Source organism: Seriola dumerili, unplaced genomic scaffold (assembly GCF_002260705.1).
Source record: "Seriola dumerili isolate Sdu_G_001 unplaced genomic scaffold, Sdu_1.0 BDQW01000017.1, whole genome shotgun sequence".
In the NCBI taxonomy this organism is placed as follows: Eukaryota; Metazoa; Chordata; class Actinopteri; order Carangiformes; family Carangidae; genus Seriola; species Seriola dumerili.
Window position 1 is genome coordinate 259,310 of NW_019174272.1, and position 20,021 is coordinate 279,330.

The 20,021-nt window shown below is 38.6% G+C and overlaps 2 protein-coding genes across 3 annotated transcripts; both read right to left on the minus strand.

Annotated features, from left to right (window-relative positions):
* Positions 1-806: 806 nt before the first annotated feature.
* Positions 807-13,188, minus strand: atp6v0a2 (ATPase H+ transporting V0 subunit a2). Its single transcript, XM_022753642.1, has 20 exons — positions 12,660-13,188; positions 12,250-12,328; positions 11,740-11,837; positions 11,353-11,490; positions 11,126-11,223; positions 10,132-10,258; positions 8,854-8,936; positions 8,610-8,703; positions 7,643-7,855; positions 7,078-7,228; positions 6,423-6,562; positions 6,133-6,290; positions 5,841-5,931; positions 5,222-5,340; positions 4,922-5,132; positions 4,643-4,762; positions 4,424-4,543; positions 4,187-4,304; positions 2,726-2,897; positions 807-2,620 (listed from the first exon to the last, which is right to left on the minus strand). Exons 1-20 carry the CDS (start codon positions 12,774-12,776, stop codon positions 2,518-2,520), a joined length of 2,550 nt encoding a protein of 849 aa, XP_022609363.1. The 5' UTR covers positions 12,777-13,188; the 3' UTR covers positions 807-2,517.
* Positions 13,189-14,593: 1,405 nt separating this feature from the next.
* Positions 14,594-19,406, minus strand: tctn2 (tectonic family member 2). 2 transcript variants are annotated; one of them, XM_022756875.1, is made up of 18 exons: positions 19,285-19,406; positions 18,974-19,087; positions 18,621-18,691; positions 18,248-18,449; positions 18,051-18,151; positions 17,748-17,947; positions 17,515-17,635; positions 17,251-17,296; positions 17,070-17,153; positions 16,854-16,976; positions 16,649-16,723; positions 16,433-16,531; positions 16,216-16,333; positions 16,022-16,125; positions 15,670-15,817; positions 15,382-15,525; positions 15,160-15,248; positions 14,594-14,861 (listed from the first exon to the last, which is right to left on the minus strand). In XM_022756875.1, exons 1-18 carry the CDS (start codon positions 19,382-19,384, stop codon positions 14,740-14,742), a joined length of 2,061 nt encoding a protein of 686 aa, XP_022612596.1. In that variant the 5' UTR covers positions 19,385-19,406; the 3' UTR covers positions 14,594-14,739. The 2 variants fall into 2 exon arrangements, with proteins under 2 accessions (XP_022612596.1, XP_022612586.1); XM_022756865.1 differs by having other exon boundaries at positions 17,251-17,404.
* Positions 19,407-20,021: the final 615 nt, after the last annotated feature.

Consider the following 20,021-nt stretch of genomic DNA (forward strand, 5'->3'; position numbering starts at 1 on the left):
ACGCCTTCCGCATAAACATTGGGAAATTGGTTCCCAGAGTGATGACTGGAAGGAAGCAGCTTCACTACCTTACACATATGCACTGTGCTAGTCATCTTTTAAACTGAAGACAGGTCAGGGATTTGAAAACCTAGATAGATCTTTCACAAGTAAATCGGAAACCTCATATGGGAAAGTAATTTACATATCAATCTAAAATTAAGTGTTTTCAACGCTAGTTGCACATTATTGACTACCAAGCCAATTACTCCATCATGGGAGAAAAATATCAACGATTTGTTAATGACGAAGTTAATAATCATTAAACAATTAATACATAAAGTATATAATTTTGTTAAACAAAGTAAATAATTACATTTTTACTTTGTCAAATATGCTATTAATGGGTGCTATTTCATTAATTAATCAAAAACTGATCAATCCAATGAGAGATGACTGGATCAGCTGGTTTAATTGACTCATCAATGATCAGTTCACGAATCAAAAAAAGTAGAACAAGATGAGTAACTGTTTCAGACAAATAATTTCAAGGCTCTGTGTGTGTGTGTGTGTGTGAGAGAGTGAGTGAGTGAGTGAGTGAGTGAGTGAGAGAGAGATACAAATCACATTGACATAAAGCAACATTTTAAAGCCACCTCCCCAGAATGAAACTACTATTCACTTAAGTTAATGAATTTGGTCATTCTATGCTGAAAGCCCTCAAACATATTTAAAATGTAAAATGCTGCTACATCAAGTGGGGGAAGTGTCTTGGTGTCGATTTCCATACAGAAATGTAGTTATGGGCTCTGAGGAAAAAAAACAACTCAAACAAATACAATTTATTATAGACATGATGATGAGGGTTTTTTTTCCCCCAAAAGAACTGGATCATGGAGTGTTTGACAATGAAACAAAGATGCAAGATTAGGGCTGCATTAGAGGAAACTACAATACCCCAACCAACCAACAACAGTTGAGTGTCAATTAAGGCAAATGATTGCTAATCAAACAGCACTCTGCCCCAATAAAACAGTGATTTCCACTGGTGTCTCAAAGATATGAAACCATATTGTTCCACTTGTAAAACCTAATACACAAAGTCATTACTTTCATTAACATGTGGCAGTATCTTACCTAGCAACCTTGCCATTGAAAAAGTGCAGACAAGTCAATAATGTGATGACAATTAACATTAACAATTAAGTCTCCTTCCCTTAGAAAAAAAATCCAATGCCAATTCCATACAATACTAACAAATTCACAAAATTAGCAAATAATACTAATGTCTGATATTAGTACATAATTAAATTTTCTCCTAATCAGATTTAATGCAGCCCAACCACTGTGCTAAATATGGATACAAGATTTTTCAAAGGGGCTTGTGACCAGCAGAGCTGGGTCAACAAATCAATGATTTAAGTTTTCCATGCATGGAATGTTAAATTGTACAGTAAGTGAACGCATAGGCAACACTGTGAATGCATAAAAATCATATTCCATTGACATTCATCTTTAATTCTGAAGCGACATTTTAAAATATAATAAATTAAAAAAATAATTCTGCCAAAGTATATACATCTCGTCACACACCCGCCCAAGCACTTTTCAATAGTGAAAAGTCAAAGATCCTTTGCAGTGTTATGGTACCACAAAGTAGGAATACAAGGGGGAAACTGAAGAATGATACAGTATGCTGTCATTTGGTTGTACTTCGATAAGGCAGTCAGTGCAACAAAAAGCTGAGTAAGAACTATGTAACTGAAAGGTGGCTCACTACCCAGTGTATGGAGACCAGATCAGCCAAAACTAAAACTCAGTGAAAAACATAACAGCATTAATATACACAATTATGCTAAAATTAATGACAGAATAACTAGATACAGAAGAGAAGAAACGGAGGGAAACTGAAATAAATAAATAAAGAGATGATAAAGATAGATGTTCTTTTACCTATCCATCTTATTTAATCAGTAAGTCCCATGAAAAGACTGAAATCAACAACCAAGTTATTCTATCAAGTGTTGTCTGTGTAGCCAAACCTTGGGTCCAAGCATTTGCTTATTACCATTATCTCATACTAAAATCGTATATCTTTTCTACTTATCTATTCTTTATAGGATGTGGTTCTCCATCCAAGTGACATCGACAACTATTACCAATAATGTCTCAAAAGAGAGCTGACGGTTTTAAGTATGCAAGTTAAATTTTAAATTTGAGACCGACAGTTCAAACTCAAACTGTTCAGCAGTGAAGCATACTGATCCTGGTACAAAATACCCTGTGTTACATGTGCAACAGCAATTTGTCAACAGTACACTCTGCACTGTCTGTTCTCAAAAAAATTTGGAGGACAGCATTCAGTCCAAAGTTTATGAAGATCACCATACAATTTCTTTGCATGACAAATTATTAAAAGATGAAAAGAAAAGTCAGAATCACCTCATGACATATCTGGAATATGTCTGTATGAGCACAGAACCCTGCTGGCTTGTTTTGGCTCCATTTACCACTTAACAGTATTATAAGATAGTCCGTTCACAGTAAGCCATCATGCTCAAAGCTGGAGGGCAGGAGAGAGAAGGAAAAGGGGCAAAACTTGACTCCAGTCCCGCTGTAAAACTTATTCTGAAACTCCACCCTGAGGAAGAAACAAACAGCAGCTATAAATATGAAACACACAACAATTCACAGAACTTTGGGCCTGTCAATGACACAAGTACTTTAGGAGTTATTGTTATCTCACCAGTGCAGCCGGAGTGCATGAAGGAATGCAGACAGACCCTCCATTACCAGAAGGATGGACACAGTGAGAACAGCAAACAGGCCAAACACAGGCACCAGGAATAAAACCCCGAGAGCAGTGTCCATTCGAAGTCCTACTTGCATCACCATGGTCCACAGCACCTCTGACAGTTCTGTGAACGCAGCGAAAACAGCACATGCACCATCTTTTAGGGAATTGTAACAAAGACAAAGGCTATATACCAGTTACTAATATTCTCAGGCTTGTAATCGATGTACATTTGAGGGCTTTGATCTAGATTTCTATTAATGTTTCTGGTCATGACCAAGGTTGCAAAATGGTTTGAATGGGTTCAGCATAATTGCTAAATAATCAAAAGGGTTACATTTGTTCTGAGGGACTAATCAACCCTTGAGGCCTTTTCAGACACACCCAATTTTTCTGTCAATTTTACGTTTGTTTTTTTATGTTAAGTTTGAAAGGGACCCCATGCCCATTTTCCTGTTTAAATCATGCTGGTTATCTGATTAGATACGACCTTTGATGATTTCTTCAACGCTTCCATCATGGTTCAATTTTGATTGAAAGTCATATCAACAGAATGGCTAAAGCGCACACACAAGGATATATCAACATATTAGAGATATGAAATGGCTGTTTGGTTCTGCCTTCTTAAGACTGCCCTGTAATCAGTTTTCCATTTAATTATAATTTGCCATGCAAAATGAATTAAACTTATTGCATCAAAGTGCTTTCATTGAGGACTTTTTTTGACCTTATGGTATAGCAAAAGAAAAATATAACGAAGTGTCAGACCATCAGATAAGACCACATAAATGTTTGACATCAGTTCTTACAGGCAAAAATCTAGAGACCTGCTTCATACCGATAACACGTGAGCATTTGCAGGAGCTGAAAAAAGGGGCCATAACCTAATGTTATTTTTTTATTACGCTCGAGTGCTGTTGGATTTTCTAAAACTAGTGCAGTGCCCCAGAAATCTAGGAAAATCTGGTACATAATAAAATTTATGAGAAACTATATTGGGGCATCTACAAGGTTGAAAACTTAATTCACAACTGAAACCTCAGCAGGCTGCAGCATGACCAGTATACATGCTCACAGCCTCTACACCCTGCAGCTGGATCAATGACAGCACATTGTATTACTTTCATCCTAGGCTGTGTTCGGTCTGTATGTGTGTGTATTCTGTAATGCGCCTTAAGACTGTGCTTTACAGAAAATGTTATATACTGTAGATTTATGAGTGAACAAAGGAAAAAACACAGGTTGGCATCTAATACACATCATGAAAGAGGGAATAAAATGTGAAGTGGCTCTTTGATTTGGAACAAAACCTGTGTTATGCATAATTTTATACATTCACTTCGTGTTCACCGTTTGCTTGCACAGGTTTGACATGTGTAGTGTGTGTGTTGTAATGCAAACCATCATACTCACGGGCATGTGCCAGGCTCAGAGCCCAAAGCCTTAGGTAGGAGGCTGTGTTGGAGATGCAACCTAGGCAGTACTCTATAGTGTGGATGGCCTGATGCAGGAACTCATCTGCAAAGTCAAACTATAACAACAACAAAGCAAAACTCAGCGTGACTGACAGAAACCTGTATAAAAACAACGGTTGTTTATAAGGATAGTTAAAATGGGTGGGTAACTATGCAGTTGGTTTGCTGTCCTGACCTCCTCCGTCTGGTGCTCTCCACTAGTAGAGAGATCGCTGTGATTGCTGCCCTCCTCCATGTCGTGAGCCCTCATCAGGTAGAGCTCCTCCTCACTGCTACGCCGCACACGCTCATATCCCTGAGAACACACAGACAAAGTAATCAGATTTGCATATTTACAGTCAGAGAACAAATATTTGGAGACATTTGTTGGCAGATACGCATTTCAAACACTCACCCTGTACATTCCTAGGCGGTGGCTTCCATTGTGAAGCCAATAAAGGTAAATGGGTTTCCCCAGGAGTAAGACAGGCACTGAGAGAACAGCAATGACCACCAGAAACACCTGCAGGCCAGCCTGAAAGAAGCAAAACAATATTGCATTACACTGTTAAGATCCATCTGTCTCAGTGACATCTGTAGTGTATTTTAAACAATATTAGATTCAATCTGTTCAATAAGAACAGGGACATATGTGATACTGTTGCAGGAGTAGAGTTTTACATTGGCTTCTCACCTGTCCTGGGTAGAGGGGCTGCAGTGTATCACCCTGCATGAGGAACATGTTTATGAAGTGGATGAGGATGCTTGGGGCTTGTCTGGAGTCCTTGGCAGAGAAGACCAGCCACTTGTAGATTATCATGAACACCAGGTAGCCAAACAGGCACAGCAGGAACAGGAGCTCAGGCAGAAATACCAAGTATAGGTTGTGCATTTTCTTAAAGTGCCTGTTTTTGTTGACAAAAATGAGACACGCAATTAAAAACTACAACATCCAAAATACAAAAAAAAAAAAAAAAAACTAACTGGTACTTACAAGTGATTGTAAGTGCTGAGGACGACCCCGAAGCTCATGTGTATGATGCCCAATATCACTGACATCTTCATCTTATAGGAGTTCAGAAATGTTAGGCGGTTGGTAGCCAAGTTCCAAATCTTTGCAACAGAAAGATGACATGCTCTGTATTAGACAATGAGTAGTTTTGATTGGAAGAAGATTGACTCCAGCATTAATATTTAAATCCCATAAACAACAGCTACAGTAGCAGTGCATGTTCATCGCTTAATTATTGTTTCAGGAAGTGATCCTTGAATTCTAGTAGTAGAGTACAGTAGTGCTCTTGCATAATTGCTAAATTAGAAATAGTTTGTACGGTAAGTGTATTTAAGAATCTGATCGACTTGATCTGCCATTTTTGTAACTGGTGGAGCAACTAAGTTCTCATTGTTCAGGGAAATCAATGACATGCAAAGTGCTCTTTAGGATTTTTTTTATTGTTTTCTGCTATTTTGTATGCACACAAAAATATGCTTGTGTATGTATGCATGTGTAACCTTAAGTGATAAATGATAAAACGATAAAATCTATGTATATGAGGCATTATATGGCTAATTAATCAATACATAATAACTTGTCTTCAATATTCTCTACTCACAGGGTCAATTCCCAGAGGGTACGGTCCCGTGAAAACTCCAGTAACATTTGGATCCAGAGTAAGAACACGGTTCCCAAGGAGAACACTGTTGCTGTTAGGTACAAATAAAGTCAACAGTGTGTCATTATGTATGTCATTATGAAAAAAATATCCACAAACGTCATCTTATCTTTATGTTTCTGAACACACAGGTTTAATTTCTTAACAGTTAAAATTATACTTATGCATTTTCTGGGCCTGCTTTGCTGTTTTTACTGTCATAATGATGTCCTTCTTGTCATGAAGTACTCACTTCCACACCTTCTCTCTGAACATGGCCTTCACACTCCATCCAGAACCAAAGATATTAAGGGACTTTGAGAAGCAGTCATTGTATATCAGACCAGTGTAGATGGAGAACAGGCCCATCATCAGGATGATATAACGCCCCTCAAAGAATGTGTTCCAGATCTGCACATGCACATCAAATCACTCAGTAACACTTCAGACACACTGGATGCCACACATAGGTTTTTGCTTGGTTACTTAAGTGAGCTTTTAAAAGAGTATTAGTTCAAAAATAGCTTTGGAGTGCTCTCTCACCTCATTCCTGGTGTTTTTAAGTTTGCGGTTATTCTCGTACAGCACCATCCAGGCAGCAAAGAGAGCCATGATAAGACCATGACCCAGGTCCCCGAACATCACAGCGAACAGGAAGGGGAAAGTGATGATTGTGAAAGGAGCTGAAAATAAGTAGGAGAGAACCAAAAGGGACAAAAACACTTACATACTGTAGCACTACTAAAATTAAAGATATAAAGACAACAGGATATTAAAATATAGTGGGCACATAAATATAAAATTAATATTGGCAAAATTATATTGAAATAGAAAAACAAACAAGAAAAGTAAATATGTATGATGATTTTATATAATGTTGGCAGTTTCCCATTAATTCTTTATTAGTTAATTAGTTCTGGATTAAATTTTGTTTGTATCATGCATGCATTATCGGAGGGAGTGTTACAGATTCAGTTTTTTCTTTTTCAAAAACAGTTGTACAACACATGAATCTACATCTATATCCATCTCATACATCTTTGACTTCTGATACAGTGCAATGAGACCATGTAAAATCTCCAAACTGATACTGACTGTATCTCAGTTTGGCCCATGCACATTTTATTTTGAAGTCTCATCTGATCATGCATCTGTACACAGAAAAAAAAAACAAAAAAAAAAAAACGGTCCCACTCACCAGGGTTGACCTCCCTGTAACTGCCCACTCCATAGGCATCCACAATGTTCTGGAAGCCAGAGGTAAATTTGTTGGTCCTTATCAGGGTGGGGGGAGTGTCGTTGGTGGGGATACGATTGACAAAGGAAGGCACTGTCGCTCCGCTTTTTCTCTGAAATATCATTGTTAAATCAAAATGTCAGCAAATGACCATAAACTAATTTCACTGTAATGTCTTGAAACATTTGATTAGCACTACAAAAAGTAGGGGAAAAAAGACAGCGGTTGTAATGTCCCTATGTGGTCCAGCAGTTGTGGCAAAATTATTTAAAAACAAAAAGCCCTCTGTAGGGACACTTTAGTGCCTCTGTCCTGAATTAACTGTGGTCTTTCAGTCATGAAAAAAAAAATCTTTTTCTTACACTAAAGCGGCCAAAAACAAAAGCAATTCCTCATACAGTACTTGCTTTTATGATAACAATATCCCAATTCATGAAGCAACTGCCCCGGTTAAATAAACAGAAAAAGAAAAACTGCAGTGAGGCCAAAGTCAAAAATAGAGCAACTCTGTTAAAAGTTTCCTCACCGATCCGTCTTCCAGGGCTCTTTGCAGGGTGGGAATGTCATTGACAGGACACCACACCTCAGCAATCAGACACTTGTTAGTGACATCAAAACTACACAGGTTCAGAATATAGTAGATGGCCTTCATCTTCTTGACCTGGATGACCCAGGTGTAGACGGATTCTGAAGCCTTAATCAGGACCTGTCTCAGGTAGTCCTCTGTCCTATGAAGCACCTGGACACAGTAAGAGATTAACAGCGTGGTACATCATATTAAGATATTCAAGACAAGAAAAAAGGGTTTATAAGACTTATCATTTCAGGAATTTCTATGATTATCAATGTAACTTTAACAGAGGGAAATAAACATTTACATTTTAAACAAGAAGCATTTCGAGTGTTTGTGTGTGTGAATAAGAGACAAAGTGATAAGAAGGACAAGAGAAGCAGTCACGAAAAGGGAGAGGATGAAAATGCATTACAAAAAAAAAGAGAGAGAAAACAGCTAAACTTTCAGCTGAGGCCTCATGTTGATCATGTGCTACAGGGGGTGAGTACAATTCTATTTTTCAGTCACAGTGGGTTAAAGGTAACAAATGATTCACGGAGCACTGCCCCAGACTGAAACTCAACTGACCCTATAACTGCCAGAACTGGCTTGCAAGAGGAACAATTGGGTTAATCTTTTAATTTTGTTCTTTAGTTCTTTGTTCTTTTAAATGTAACGTAATTCACTCAACGCAAAATGTTGTGCAAACTTCTTTTTTGGTAAACATTGTATTGCTTTATCTTAAAGACCCACCACCAGGAAAAAAAACAAAATACCTGGAGAGCTCCTATTCTAAGTTCTCTGGGTTGTATTTTAACAGGACATGACAGCAAACACATTTAACAGTAAACCTTATGTGAATGACAAACAGAATAACTTCTTTTTCTGTCACTAATTAAACATCTGCATGATTAGATATTTTAGAAAATGTGAGACATACTGTGTGCAGGTCCTGAATGCGAGTTTTTAGTCCTTCCACAACGTCATTCCTCTCCTCATTGCTACTGGGGTAGGGATACAAGTGACAGTGGTAGCTATAGAGGGAAAAGATATATTATTCACAACTCACTACTACTGCTGAGGCAAGTCAAGTGAAAAGAAAGAAAAAAAGAAAACACAAACCCAAACCAACACATATTTCTTCCTCCATTAATTGAGCAGGATAAAGTATTAAGAATAATTACCAGTCACAAATCTTCTTCACTTTCTGGCCAATTTGGTCTCCCCAGTAAGAGATCAGGAACACCACACTTTTGGTTGGCTCCCCCTGCAAAAGGAAAATAAGAGGATGTGTTGTCTATCATTGATTAGACCTACGTGCTCCATTGATAGCAAAAAAAGTCGTGTCAATTTAGGCCCAGAGTACATTTTCAGATGATAGTTACATTTTCGGAAACTGAAAAGATGTGTTTACACTTGAAAAATTAAAGTTGTTCATTGCTTGCCAAAACAAAACTGGAAAAGTACTTGAGATTGAAAGTTCATTCTTGACCTTGGAAACAGCAGCTGAGCAGCTGATTTCTCTTCACCGTTTTTGAAAAAGCATGACTAGTGGAGTTTTTAACTTAATGTCAAAACTCTTCTTCTCACACGTTAACACTGCTTGTGAATTTTCCAGTGAAAGTGTGTCCTGACATTCCACTAGTGATCAGTTGCAGCCCTGCATGCCTGCCTTCTGGCCAAGCAGAGGAAATGGATAACTGGATTAGTGCTGTCACTCAGTGTGAGTGGACAAGATCACAGTACTCATTGTTAATGAGAACAGCAAGGAGGACGAGAACGGACGTCACAACAGCTTCACCAGTGTCATTTAATAAATATACATTAAGTAAGTGTGTCAGGATTGGCCTTTCCTTTTTGTCATTTCCAAAGCTCTACAATCCTCCTGTCCTCTGCACTGTTAATAAACTCTACTATGGCAACACTACACAAACAAACAGAAGTGACAATGATAGTTTTGAGATACTTAACACCATGTACCATGCAATATCTGTCCAATGTGGGTTTTTTCTATTATGCTAAACTGCTGTTATAGCAAAATAATCAAAATCTTGACAATACAAACTGTGTGATTAACTTGTATCAGGTTATAAATTGTTTCCATTGTTTGTTGAATAGCTACAAATACTATTTAAGTAGAGAATATAGATTAGTCCCACAAAAATCCTTATCATGTGTAGACACAGAATACCGAGAACTCATCTGAGGACAAATCTGTCCTTTGATGAGAACCAAAGTGTGTTATCAAAGCTGATTTACAATAAATCAGATTTAAATTAATCTAGTTTTTTTTTATCTTGTATCAAACCAAGTAGTGTGCATCTAGGCAACTCAGGAAGTGAGACAGTAATTCATGAAAATACTTCTTCTGCCCTCCCTGTTGAAATTTTAATCTCACGCTGTAACAAAAGTTGTTAAACCTCAGCACAAATCATGGATAAAGTTAGCGCTGAGAAACCTACTGTGTCAGGATCTTCCAGGTACTCCTCGACCTCAGCATAGCTGAGGATAGTGTAGCCTTTACAGACTCTCCAGAGCATCCGCTCAAAGGCCTCGATCCTCACCCTCTGAATGAGCCCAGAAATGAAACTGCAAGAGAACGAGGAGCACATTCACCAACAGTCTAACATATACATACAGTACATATATCTGCAAAAGAACACAAACTTTAGTTTAACTTTTAACTTAAAAATGTCACCATAATGATATGACAAAATCACAACAACCCTTATAATTCAGTATTCATCTTGAATGTGTTTTTGCATGTGTGAAAATCTTCACTGAAACGTCTGCATGTGAGCAATCTGGTTAATGCCACAGAGACCATAGCTTTGCTGTTACCTAAACAATCTTACATCACTGATGTCAAATTGTTTGCTCAACTTAACATAATGCACGCTGCTTGCTGTAGCTGTGATACTTTCTATATTGGAGCAGTATAATGATGGCAGAGATATGCAGCTGTGAGGTCAGCTGTCTTTCCTTTGAGAACTTACTCTTGCTGCACATTCACAATCAACAACAAGTCACTTTCAATTAAATCTATGTTCTTTGTATGGAGCACAGAGTATTCCCACAACACTTGTTTTGTATGTGCAACATGTTGGCAAAGAGCCACAGCAGCATTTCAGTTACTGCAACTTGTGAAGCTTTTGCCTGTTGCCAGACAAGACACAAAAAACTATTTATGAGGAGAATATGAGTGCAACTTGCCTCATGTGAAACTTTCTTTAAATGTGTATCAGCAACTGCGCAACACATTTACTTCTTCCACAAGATATTGTGGCTGGAATATCATGTGATATTACGATTTCATTTTTAAAATGTCATGACAAACTGGTAAACCGTAACAGAGCTAGTGCCTATTGTCAACTCTAAAACAAATGAAACACCAAGTCCAAACACTAACATAAACATCATGCTGATAAGGCTAGCAGCCAGAATTTCATCCCTCACCCCAGTTTGGCTCCTAGCCTCTGCATGCTGCTGTAGTCCATCATTGTGTCTTTCTCTAGGAAGGGAAACTCCTCATACTGTACTTGTAGGGGCTCTCGCTAAAAGTAAAGACAAGATGCAGAAGGGTAAACACAAAAACCCTTTTGCAAAAAAATAAAAAATAAAAATGAATAAGATGAAAATGTGGATGTAAAGAATCTGGCCACATTATGGCATGACACACTAACCTCAGAAGTTCTCTGTACAAAGTTGCGGGTGATTCGCAGCATGTGTGTGTACTCTGTCAGCTCCAGCAGATTCTTCTGCAGCTTCTCTTTATTCCTTGTGACTTCACCTAACTCCACCTCTAGCCTCTGTAGCTGCTCCTGTGGATGCACACGGATACCCAGGCATCATAAACATGACAGCAATATAATAATTGTTATTAAAAACATAGTAGATGTAATCTATCAATTTTTTACACAGACTATAACAGAATTAATGAACTACTCCACTATATACCTTTATTTACAGTGAAAGTAACTCAACACAGGTTTAACTACTGCCCAGGAATACTGCCATCAACGTATTAAATTCAAAAATGCTAAATGATAATACATAAGCAAGTGACAAACCATTATAGCCATGACGTGCTTCGGTAGAGGAGCCACTGGGTTCACATCTCCTTCTGGCAGTGAAATGTCTGCTTTCTTGATTTCTCTCAGAAGGTATCCTGTTAAAAATAAAGAGTAACCTTTTCTAAGACAAAGAAATTGTCAAAGTTTCCAAATACCATGACCAGCATTTGAACAGTAAAGGATTCGAAGCAAAATCTAACAGTGTGTTATTTTCTTCCCTTAATCTAATAATAAAGGGTTTAGTTAACCAAAGAGGCATTTCATTCAACTAAATTTACAACCAGCTGACATCTCTCATGACTGTAGGGTCACCGGCTCTCAATTCAATTCAATGAGAAGGCCTTCTGTGGCTTCATGTGTTCCTGCTTTGCTTCAACAGTCTCATCACAGCTTTGTTTTGGTCCTGTCTGAGACAAAATAATTTTTTTCCTGCCCAAGGCTTGACTACAAGTACAACTCCATAACTAGATAAAAGCCTTACTGGTAAATGTATGTATGTATGCTTACCAAGGATCCTCTCCATCTCTTCACATTTTTTGATCTCGTTGACATGTTTTCGCTGGAATGCGTTAACACTGGGATTGAGCTGAAACAAGTGCAAGAGGCAGTCAAGTATTGAATGATTGACAATCTTCATCCTCACTCATCACTGAGAGTGAAAAACGAGCAAAGATCCTCAGGACAGGCTGTCATAAACCACACAGAGGTAGCTACTCAGCAACATTTTAAAACAGCTATGCTCTATGCTACCACATTTGCGTCGGCATAAATCAAAAGTCAGTAACAAAATTTTATCAATACTAAGCAAACAGATCAAGTTAGACGCACTTTGTCGACTGCTCTCAGTTTTAGCCAACTCAGCAGTAACTTTCAAAGAGACATTACAGAGTTTGAACCCTGTCTACTTCAGGACTTACATCTCTAAACTCCACAAGCCCCAGCTCTCCGAGTTCATTGATGCAGTCGTATGCCGACCCAGACTGTAGAAACAGCTGGGCCAGACACATCTCTTCACCTCGGAGCAGTGAACGCATTTTGACAGTGCGCTCTGATATTTCCCTGCTCAGCCGATGGGCTAATATTAGCAAGCTAACGACTGCGGTTTCTGTAAAGTAAATGTCAATGGCGGCCAGAAAAGTCTTTCTTAGTCCTTTTCATGTTTAGGTTCCGGTGATAATACGCTGTTTGACTTGCACAACGCTGACTTTAGATAGCCATCGTTAGAGCAGAGGCTGTTCCTGATAGCTAATGAGCTAGCCGATGAGCGCCGAACTGTTTCTTAGGTGAAAAACTTGCTTCGTCGAAGTTGAATGTGAAAATGTGAGTCCACGGGTATTAAAGCCGCTCACGTAACATATTCAAGGATATGGTCACGACTCTTCTCATAGTTTGTGAAGTTTTAGAGGACGTCTGCTTGTCATGTCCATCGTACTCCACGTCACTCCACTTCACACTAGTGAATACGATCAACTTCCACAGCAGCAAATAAGCCTTTGACCAATGATCGCCCCCCGCTGGAGTCTGCGCAGTACACACTGCTTTTCAGCCCTCAACACAGACTGAAGGCGAATGAACATACCATAGATAGACTGTGTATAAAAACACGTGAACACATACGGTTGTATGCAAAAGTTTGGCCCACTCGGCCGAAGTACTTATTTGGCTGTTTTTTGAAATGGAAAAAAACAACTCCTGTAGCAAATGGGCATTAAAATTTAGCTTTCCTTCAAGTGTTAAAAATGTTAATGCACTGCTACTTTTTTATTTCATTAATTTAAAGAAACAGAAAAAAACAATAAAAGTGGCATGTGCAAAAGTTTGTAACCCTGCTGACTCAGTACTCAGTAACATGAGAATGGAAGCATGCTTTGGGGTTGTGTGGCAGGCAAACACAGATAGGGAGAAGAATGGATTCCACTGAGTAGCAGCAAATTCTGGATATATATGTCCTGCAGTCAGTTAAGAAACCAAACTGAAAAGAGGCTGGCTTCTACAACAGGACAATGATCCAAATCATACCCCAAAATCCACAATGAGCTACTTCAAGAATAACAAGATGATGCTTTAGGAACGGCCCTCACAGAGCCCTGGCTTGAACATCACTGAAAATCTGTGCATGGGTAGATCTTAAACATGGTGTTCGTGGGAGACAACCTAAAAATATCTCAGAACCTGAAGTGATCTGCAGGAAGAGTGGGTGAAAATTCTTCTCAGAAAGTCTCTTAGCTGTCTGAAAAAAATGGGTTTTCAAGCCTTGATATCTGCCAAAGGGGGTGGGGGTAGGTGGGTGGGGTTACTAAGTATTAATTTAGTAGGCTGCCCAAACCTTTACACATGCCATGGCTATTAGTATCTCCATCAAGGAGATACTACGGTAACAGAAAAAAGATGTAAATGAGGGGAAACAAGGAGACGAATTGTTTAGTTTTTACTTCCCCTGTCTTTTGGAACAATAGCTAGAACCTCTATTTTGACCTGATTCAGTTGGATGAAATATTGGGTCATCCATACAGAGGACAGAGGCAGTAAAGGGATCTATGATCATAAGTAGCAGCAGCAGATTTATGTTTGATGGTGTCTGTACAATACTGAAACAATATTGTGCTTGTGGATGATAAAGCCTCATGGAACATCTAAAACCTGAATAAACAATGACCCAGAATTGAGCCCTGAAGAACTCAATAAGAAACAAACTGATGGTGGTAAATCAAAAAAGGCTAGAAGATTGCACAAAAGGCCTGACCACTTCTCAAACCTATTATTGAGAATGTTGTGATCAAAAGTATGTGGAGGGAATGAGCCTAAAATAAATGATAGAAAAAAATATTTTTATTACAAAATAGATCACCAAGACAACTATTTACATTCCCAAAAAAATGTAAAAACTATATTATCAAAATACATTTCAGTGACATTAAAATACATAATCTTATTTAGTCTACCACTCTCCCAGCATCCCTCCAAATGCATGTCTTCATCTACATTTTTCTCAGCGCTTTATAGATTGGCACTGTTCCACGCCTGTCGGATTTGTCTCCATGGAGTCCCAAGAATCGATGCAGTGATAAAGAAGAAAACCAAGATAAGGCCCTTGGCCAGTGACTGGGAATATGGCTCACCTGGGGAGGATAAAGGTAAAGTAAGTCATTAATGTCAGTGTCCATTATCATATTTATGCAGTGTTTCTCGCACAAATGTGTCACAGCTGTCACAGCTGAGCTGTGGGACATGGGAGTAGCTTTTTTTTAATTCATGGTTCCTCTCTGAGATCACCTGCACTCACTTTTCAATTACACTGTTGTTTTCCACAGTAATTATATTTTTATCGCACAAAGACATTTTCCAATTTATTAAATGATCTCCTAAAGGAAGCAATAAAATACTGGACAGATTTCCAAGGATTAGATAATTTCCCACCTGTATAATACTTGGTGATGGGAAAGGCTAGCTCAGGCCAACACACATCATTCCTGCTACAGTCATACTCTGTGAAGTTAATCTGAAACCTGGAGAGAAAAAGTCAAATAGAGCATCACACTCTAGGTTAGAATTAGTCAGGCAGCTTACACATTAAGTAAGTTATTTGGCTCAAGTTAACAGCTCTCTTTATAAGGTCAGTCTTGTTGTTTGAGGAAGCACCTGGTTTTTGGTGGTCCTGTGTTGATAGGAATGTCAGTAAAGGTGACTGAGGAGGTGATGGGGAACAACTGAGTTTCCATTGGGTCCACGCATGGAGAGACATCACCTCCTCCACAATCCATAGCCCAGGTGGAGAGGCTGTAGCTAAAAATGAGCAAAATATGCATTCTTGATTCACAGAGATTTATAATGCTTTGTAGATTTAAGGGAATTGAGGACATATGGTGACTTATAATCACTGAGAATACAATTTACACTGTGCATTGCAATAAGCAACCTGATACACACCTGATTTGCAGAGCACGGATTTCCCTTTGAGGTATGCCCTCTACCATGCTGGTGATAAGACTCCATACATGGATATGTTGGTGGGATGAAATCCCATAGCATGAACTTGTGGTGTCTTCCATAGTTGTGCTTGAGTTCAGTGTCACATCTGGAATTTATACGTTGTGTGTAACATTCAGTTGGAACCAAAAGAAAAAATAATTTGGCAGAACACTGTTAAATTTGTTTTACAAGTTAAAATAAAAGTGTAAGTTAATATCATTAACATTTACATGATGTCATTGCACAACCGATCATGGTCTGTACAAAAAGAAAACTTTGTATGAATTGTTTCTTTGCACCATGTACTTACAGTTTATGTTCACCCAGTCTGTCACAGTTAGAGGATCTGGGTTTCCACTCTTTGACACGTATGTGGCTGTAGTTAAAGCTGCCTGGAGAGAAGTAACAGTTTCTCTAAAGGAGAAAAAACATTCTATTTTATTTCAACACAAATACACATAGACATACTGTAGTTCAAACATGAACTCATGCTGAGCTACTAACCTCAGGAGATTACACTGAGTCAGATTCTGTCGGCTGATAGGTAGCAGACATCCTGATGTTGCATTCTCCCCAAACAGAATTGGTTTCCTCTCATTAGTGGAACATAGTCCATCACTCACTGTTAACCAGATCAGAAAATGGTGTTATGTATTCAATCTCTTTATTGAAATAAACGCAACTACTTGAGTAATCAACAACATGACTTAGTAGGTTTTACCTGGTTTCCAAAGATTGATTGTCATCCTCTGTATTGAGCCTGTATTATTGTCCAAAGTGTCTACGATCCCAGCAATGACAGGCCTTCCCACTTGGTAACCTGTCATTCATAATGTCCATGTGTTAGCTACTGCAGCATGCACTGTGAACTATTTTTAACAAAACAGTTCACTCCCACAACCAATATCAGAACAAAGTATTTTTATCTTGCTCCCACCTGGGTTCCCTGAGTTGGGCTCATCTGTGATTTCTCCATTTAGATATACAGCAGAATACCTTGTAGTTAACATCACTGTTTAGGAAACAGAAAACAAATATCAATATCAATATCAATATCAAACCACATGAAACATACCTCTCAATTTGTATCACTCACTGACTGGTGCTAAGCCAAATCATGGGAAAGTGTTATGGGCACTTACCACCACCATTCAAAGTGATGGTCCCAACAGTGCGTGTCAGTGTGATCCTTGTGATGCCATTTCCCTTCCAGTAGAATTTATAATCCATTGCTAAGGTCACATTCTCACATACGAGCCTCTCATCTTCAGAGAAATATCAACACATTTCAACATTAAGGTTCATTGTCAGTTTAAGTTGTTCTTATTTTTAGTAATGATATGTTGTAACCTCCATACCTGAAGAGGCAACAGCATCTGTGCTTGAAATAAACTGACTCAAGTCAGTGGCCACTTCATCACTCACATCCACTATAACATCACCTCGAATACACAGGAAAAATATAAACCAAAAATTAAAAACACATACACCAGAAAGTATCAAAGCATTGCTCCTGTATGTTTAGCAGGTAAAACATACCCCCTTGCCCAGTCTTCACTTTATTCCTCAAATCCATTGGTAGTGTCTGTAAGGGAGATCCAGTTGGACAGGTGCGTAGCAGAGTCACACATTTGACTTTGAAATTTTTCAAAAATGCTACAGGAGCACTGTTTACACAATGCCCGAGCACCTTCTGTGGAACAGAAACATACATTAGTATGCATTAGTTGGTACAGCTTTGGCAACACATACAGGAAAAAATATAATATCAAAAAAACTGTAGAGTACATACACACAACTAACCTGGGGAATAGTGAAGTACTGGTTATTTAATGTTAAAATGGGACTTCCTTCAATATAAAGATTTTCTGGCACTGGAGCTGACAACATAGGACTTTGGAAGTTTGGACCAGGCTTAGGCGTGCTTGACAAGTTAAAGAGCAAAATATAAATGATAACATGACACAAGTATTGATAAATGAATCACACAATCGGAACGAAAAAACACAAAAAGCAAATACTCAATCATTTCTCACATTGTGTCCCCATGGTAAAAGAGTCCAAGGTAGGGGTTGTTTTCAGGTGAAGAACTGACACATAAAAATGGAAACCAGTCTGGGGAGTTTTCAGAGGACTGCACAGAGCACTGATAATCTGGAGCAGGAGAGACCTGTCCACCAAAGGGCCCTGGGAGACAGTGGGATTCAAACAGCTTCAAATCTTCAATGGAGCAGTCCTGACAGAATGAAAGATGAACAAATTATTGATGATTAATATAGAAGGAAGAACATTTGCCAAAATGCACTGTTCACTTGTTAAAATAATGCAATAATAAATACCTTGTCACAGCAACAGCGTACATCACATACTCTGAATGTGAGATCACAGGGACAAGGGCCTAGTGGTTGGTACACTTGGTTTGGAATAACTGTTTTATTATCTGAAATGGATAAGAAGTTTATGTTAATTAGAAATGTGGTACTCTCTAAGTGCATGAAGGCCCATTATGATATGACACAAGTTTTGTTTGAATTACCAGATCCAGCATTAGCAGGAACCAGCAGGGCGTGTATCTTGGCCTGGATCAGCAGCGATGCCTGAGGTGTGCCGCCCACACAGGCAGACACCTGAAGGGTCTCCAGGACACAAAGTGGCTTAGGACAGCAGTCTATGTCTGTCTCATTCTCATCACACAAGCGCAGACTTCTATCCAGTCTCAGCAGAACACGAACTGCAGTCTGGGGCAACAAATGCAACAAAGATGAGGCATAATGAAAAATGGATGCTGACATAATATCAGTATTAAATTATTTGTGGTTTTCATTACTATAAACTCTGTCTAACTGCCTGTCTAACATTATCTGGAAATATGATGAAAATTAGTGTTCACTGTAAGATTGGGTTCTTACCTTTCCCACCTGCTCCCTTGTGAGCAGCCACTGTGTTTCCTCGGCCACACATGATGGAGGACCAATGCTTCCTGTAAAAAAACAAAAAAACAAAAACAAAACAAACCATCACCAACCACCAAATCTGTCCAACATGACAACAGACTGCATAATCACAATGTAACTACATGGCTACCTTCCTTCTCTCTGGTATATTTTGGCAACCAGATATTTCCAAACACCCCTCATTTGAATTAAAAACATCAAAACTTCATCAAGAACCCATCCCCGTTCATGTTCTGCTATGGTAATCTGCTGCAAAACTACAAGGAGATGCTCAGGCAGAGCACTGGGGAATCTATTTTAGCCTTCACCTGTTGTGTTGGATGGAGATACCGTCCTCAGTCTCAGAGAGATATCCGACGTGTTTCCGAGTAGAAGTGCAGACACCACTGGTCCATTTGCAGTGAGAAAGGATGGCTGGAAAACTGTTGAACATAGCGGTTACATAATTGTATGCTGTTAGCTACATTAAATTAATTGACAATGAACATAATCGATGTAACGTGTGAGGTTAGCAATTGACCGAAGTCACAAGTTTGCTCTAGCTAAGGTAACGTTAGCTATGTTAATGTGAAACCGAATGAACTCCTTTGTTCGTATGTTTATATTATCAGGGACTTACCGACAACGTTTTGAGTGTGAGCCAAGGAAAAGAGCAGTAAAACACATATGACCTGGCGTGAAATGGACGAGGGGCAGAACATATCAACCACGTTAGCCATTTGGTTTCCTTCACGTTATAAAGTCGACATATTTGTAAACTGTTAGTGATGTCATGGCAACGAATATTTTAAACGAATCACAGCCTGGAAAAGTTCTTGTTCTGGGGAAAGACCAGAAACACAATTATACTTAAATGAACAACAGCGACCTCATCTAACCTGGAGGAAAATGTGTACTGCCGAGGTCAGCTATTACAGTACATCCATCAAAGCTTTTTCAAGCCAGATTTTTTTCAGTATTGTTTTCTATTTTTGCTCTTTTTTCCTTCTTCTTTTTATTCCTCAACTCTTTATTTACAGTAGTCATACAGAGATACAAAAGTCTGGAGTGCCATTTCTGTAGCACATTATAGCTTCTGGCTCCACCCCACACTGTCCAGGTGCCACTGCCAACTAGTAAGAGTTACTAACAACACATACATAAGCTCCTTTATTTAAGGAGTTTAATCCGTCTTCTTCTAAATGAAAGACTAAACAAAGGTGTTGGAGGGTATTCTATACTTTAGTATGAAGTTGTTAGTTTAATTAATTAAAGTACATTCTACATCATATTTACGTCTTGACCGTGTCGTCTTTTCTAATGTGAGCTCTTTCTTTGAGAAGTCGGGTGTCCTTGATACATTTGAATTAAATAAAC

Bases quoted from the DNA above. Each gene is read 5' to 3' on its own strand.
- atp6v0a2 (XM_022753642.1), bottom strand. From the start codon at position 12,776: ATGCGTTCACTGCTCCGAGGTGAAGAGATGTGTCTGGCCCAGCTGTTT. The intron at 4,763-4,921 runs GTGAGAAGCCAA...TGCTTCTTTCAG, and splicing joins AGCCCCTCTACCCAGGACAG to GCTGGCCTGCAGGTGTTTCT. The intron at 4,544-4,642 runs GTGAGTGTTTGA...GTGTGTTCTCAG, and splicing joins ACCGCCTAGGAATGTACAGG to GGATATGAGCGTGTGCGGCG.
- tctn2 (XM_022756865.1), bottom strand. From the start codon at position 19,384: ATGGCTAACGTGGTTGATATGTTCTGCCCCTCGTCCATTTCACGCCAG. The intron at 18,450-18,620 runs GTAAGAACCCAA...TTGTTGCCCCAG, and splicing joins CAAGGGAGCAGGTGGGAAAG to ACTGCAGTTCGTGTTCTGCT. The intron at 15,249-15,381 runs GTGCTTCCTCAA...TTTTCTCTCCAG, and splicing joins ACAGGACCACCAAAAACCAG to GTTTCAGATTAACTTCACAG.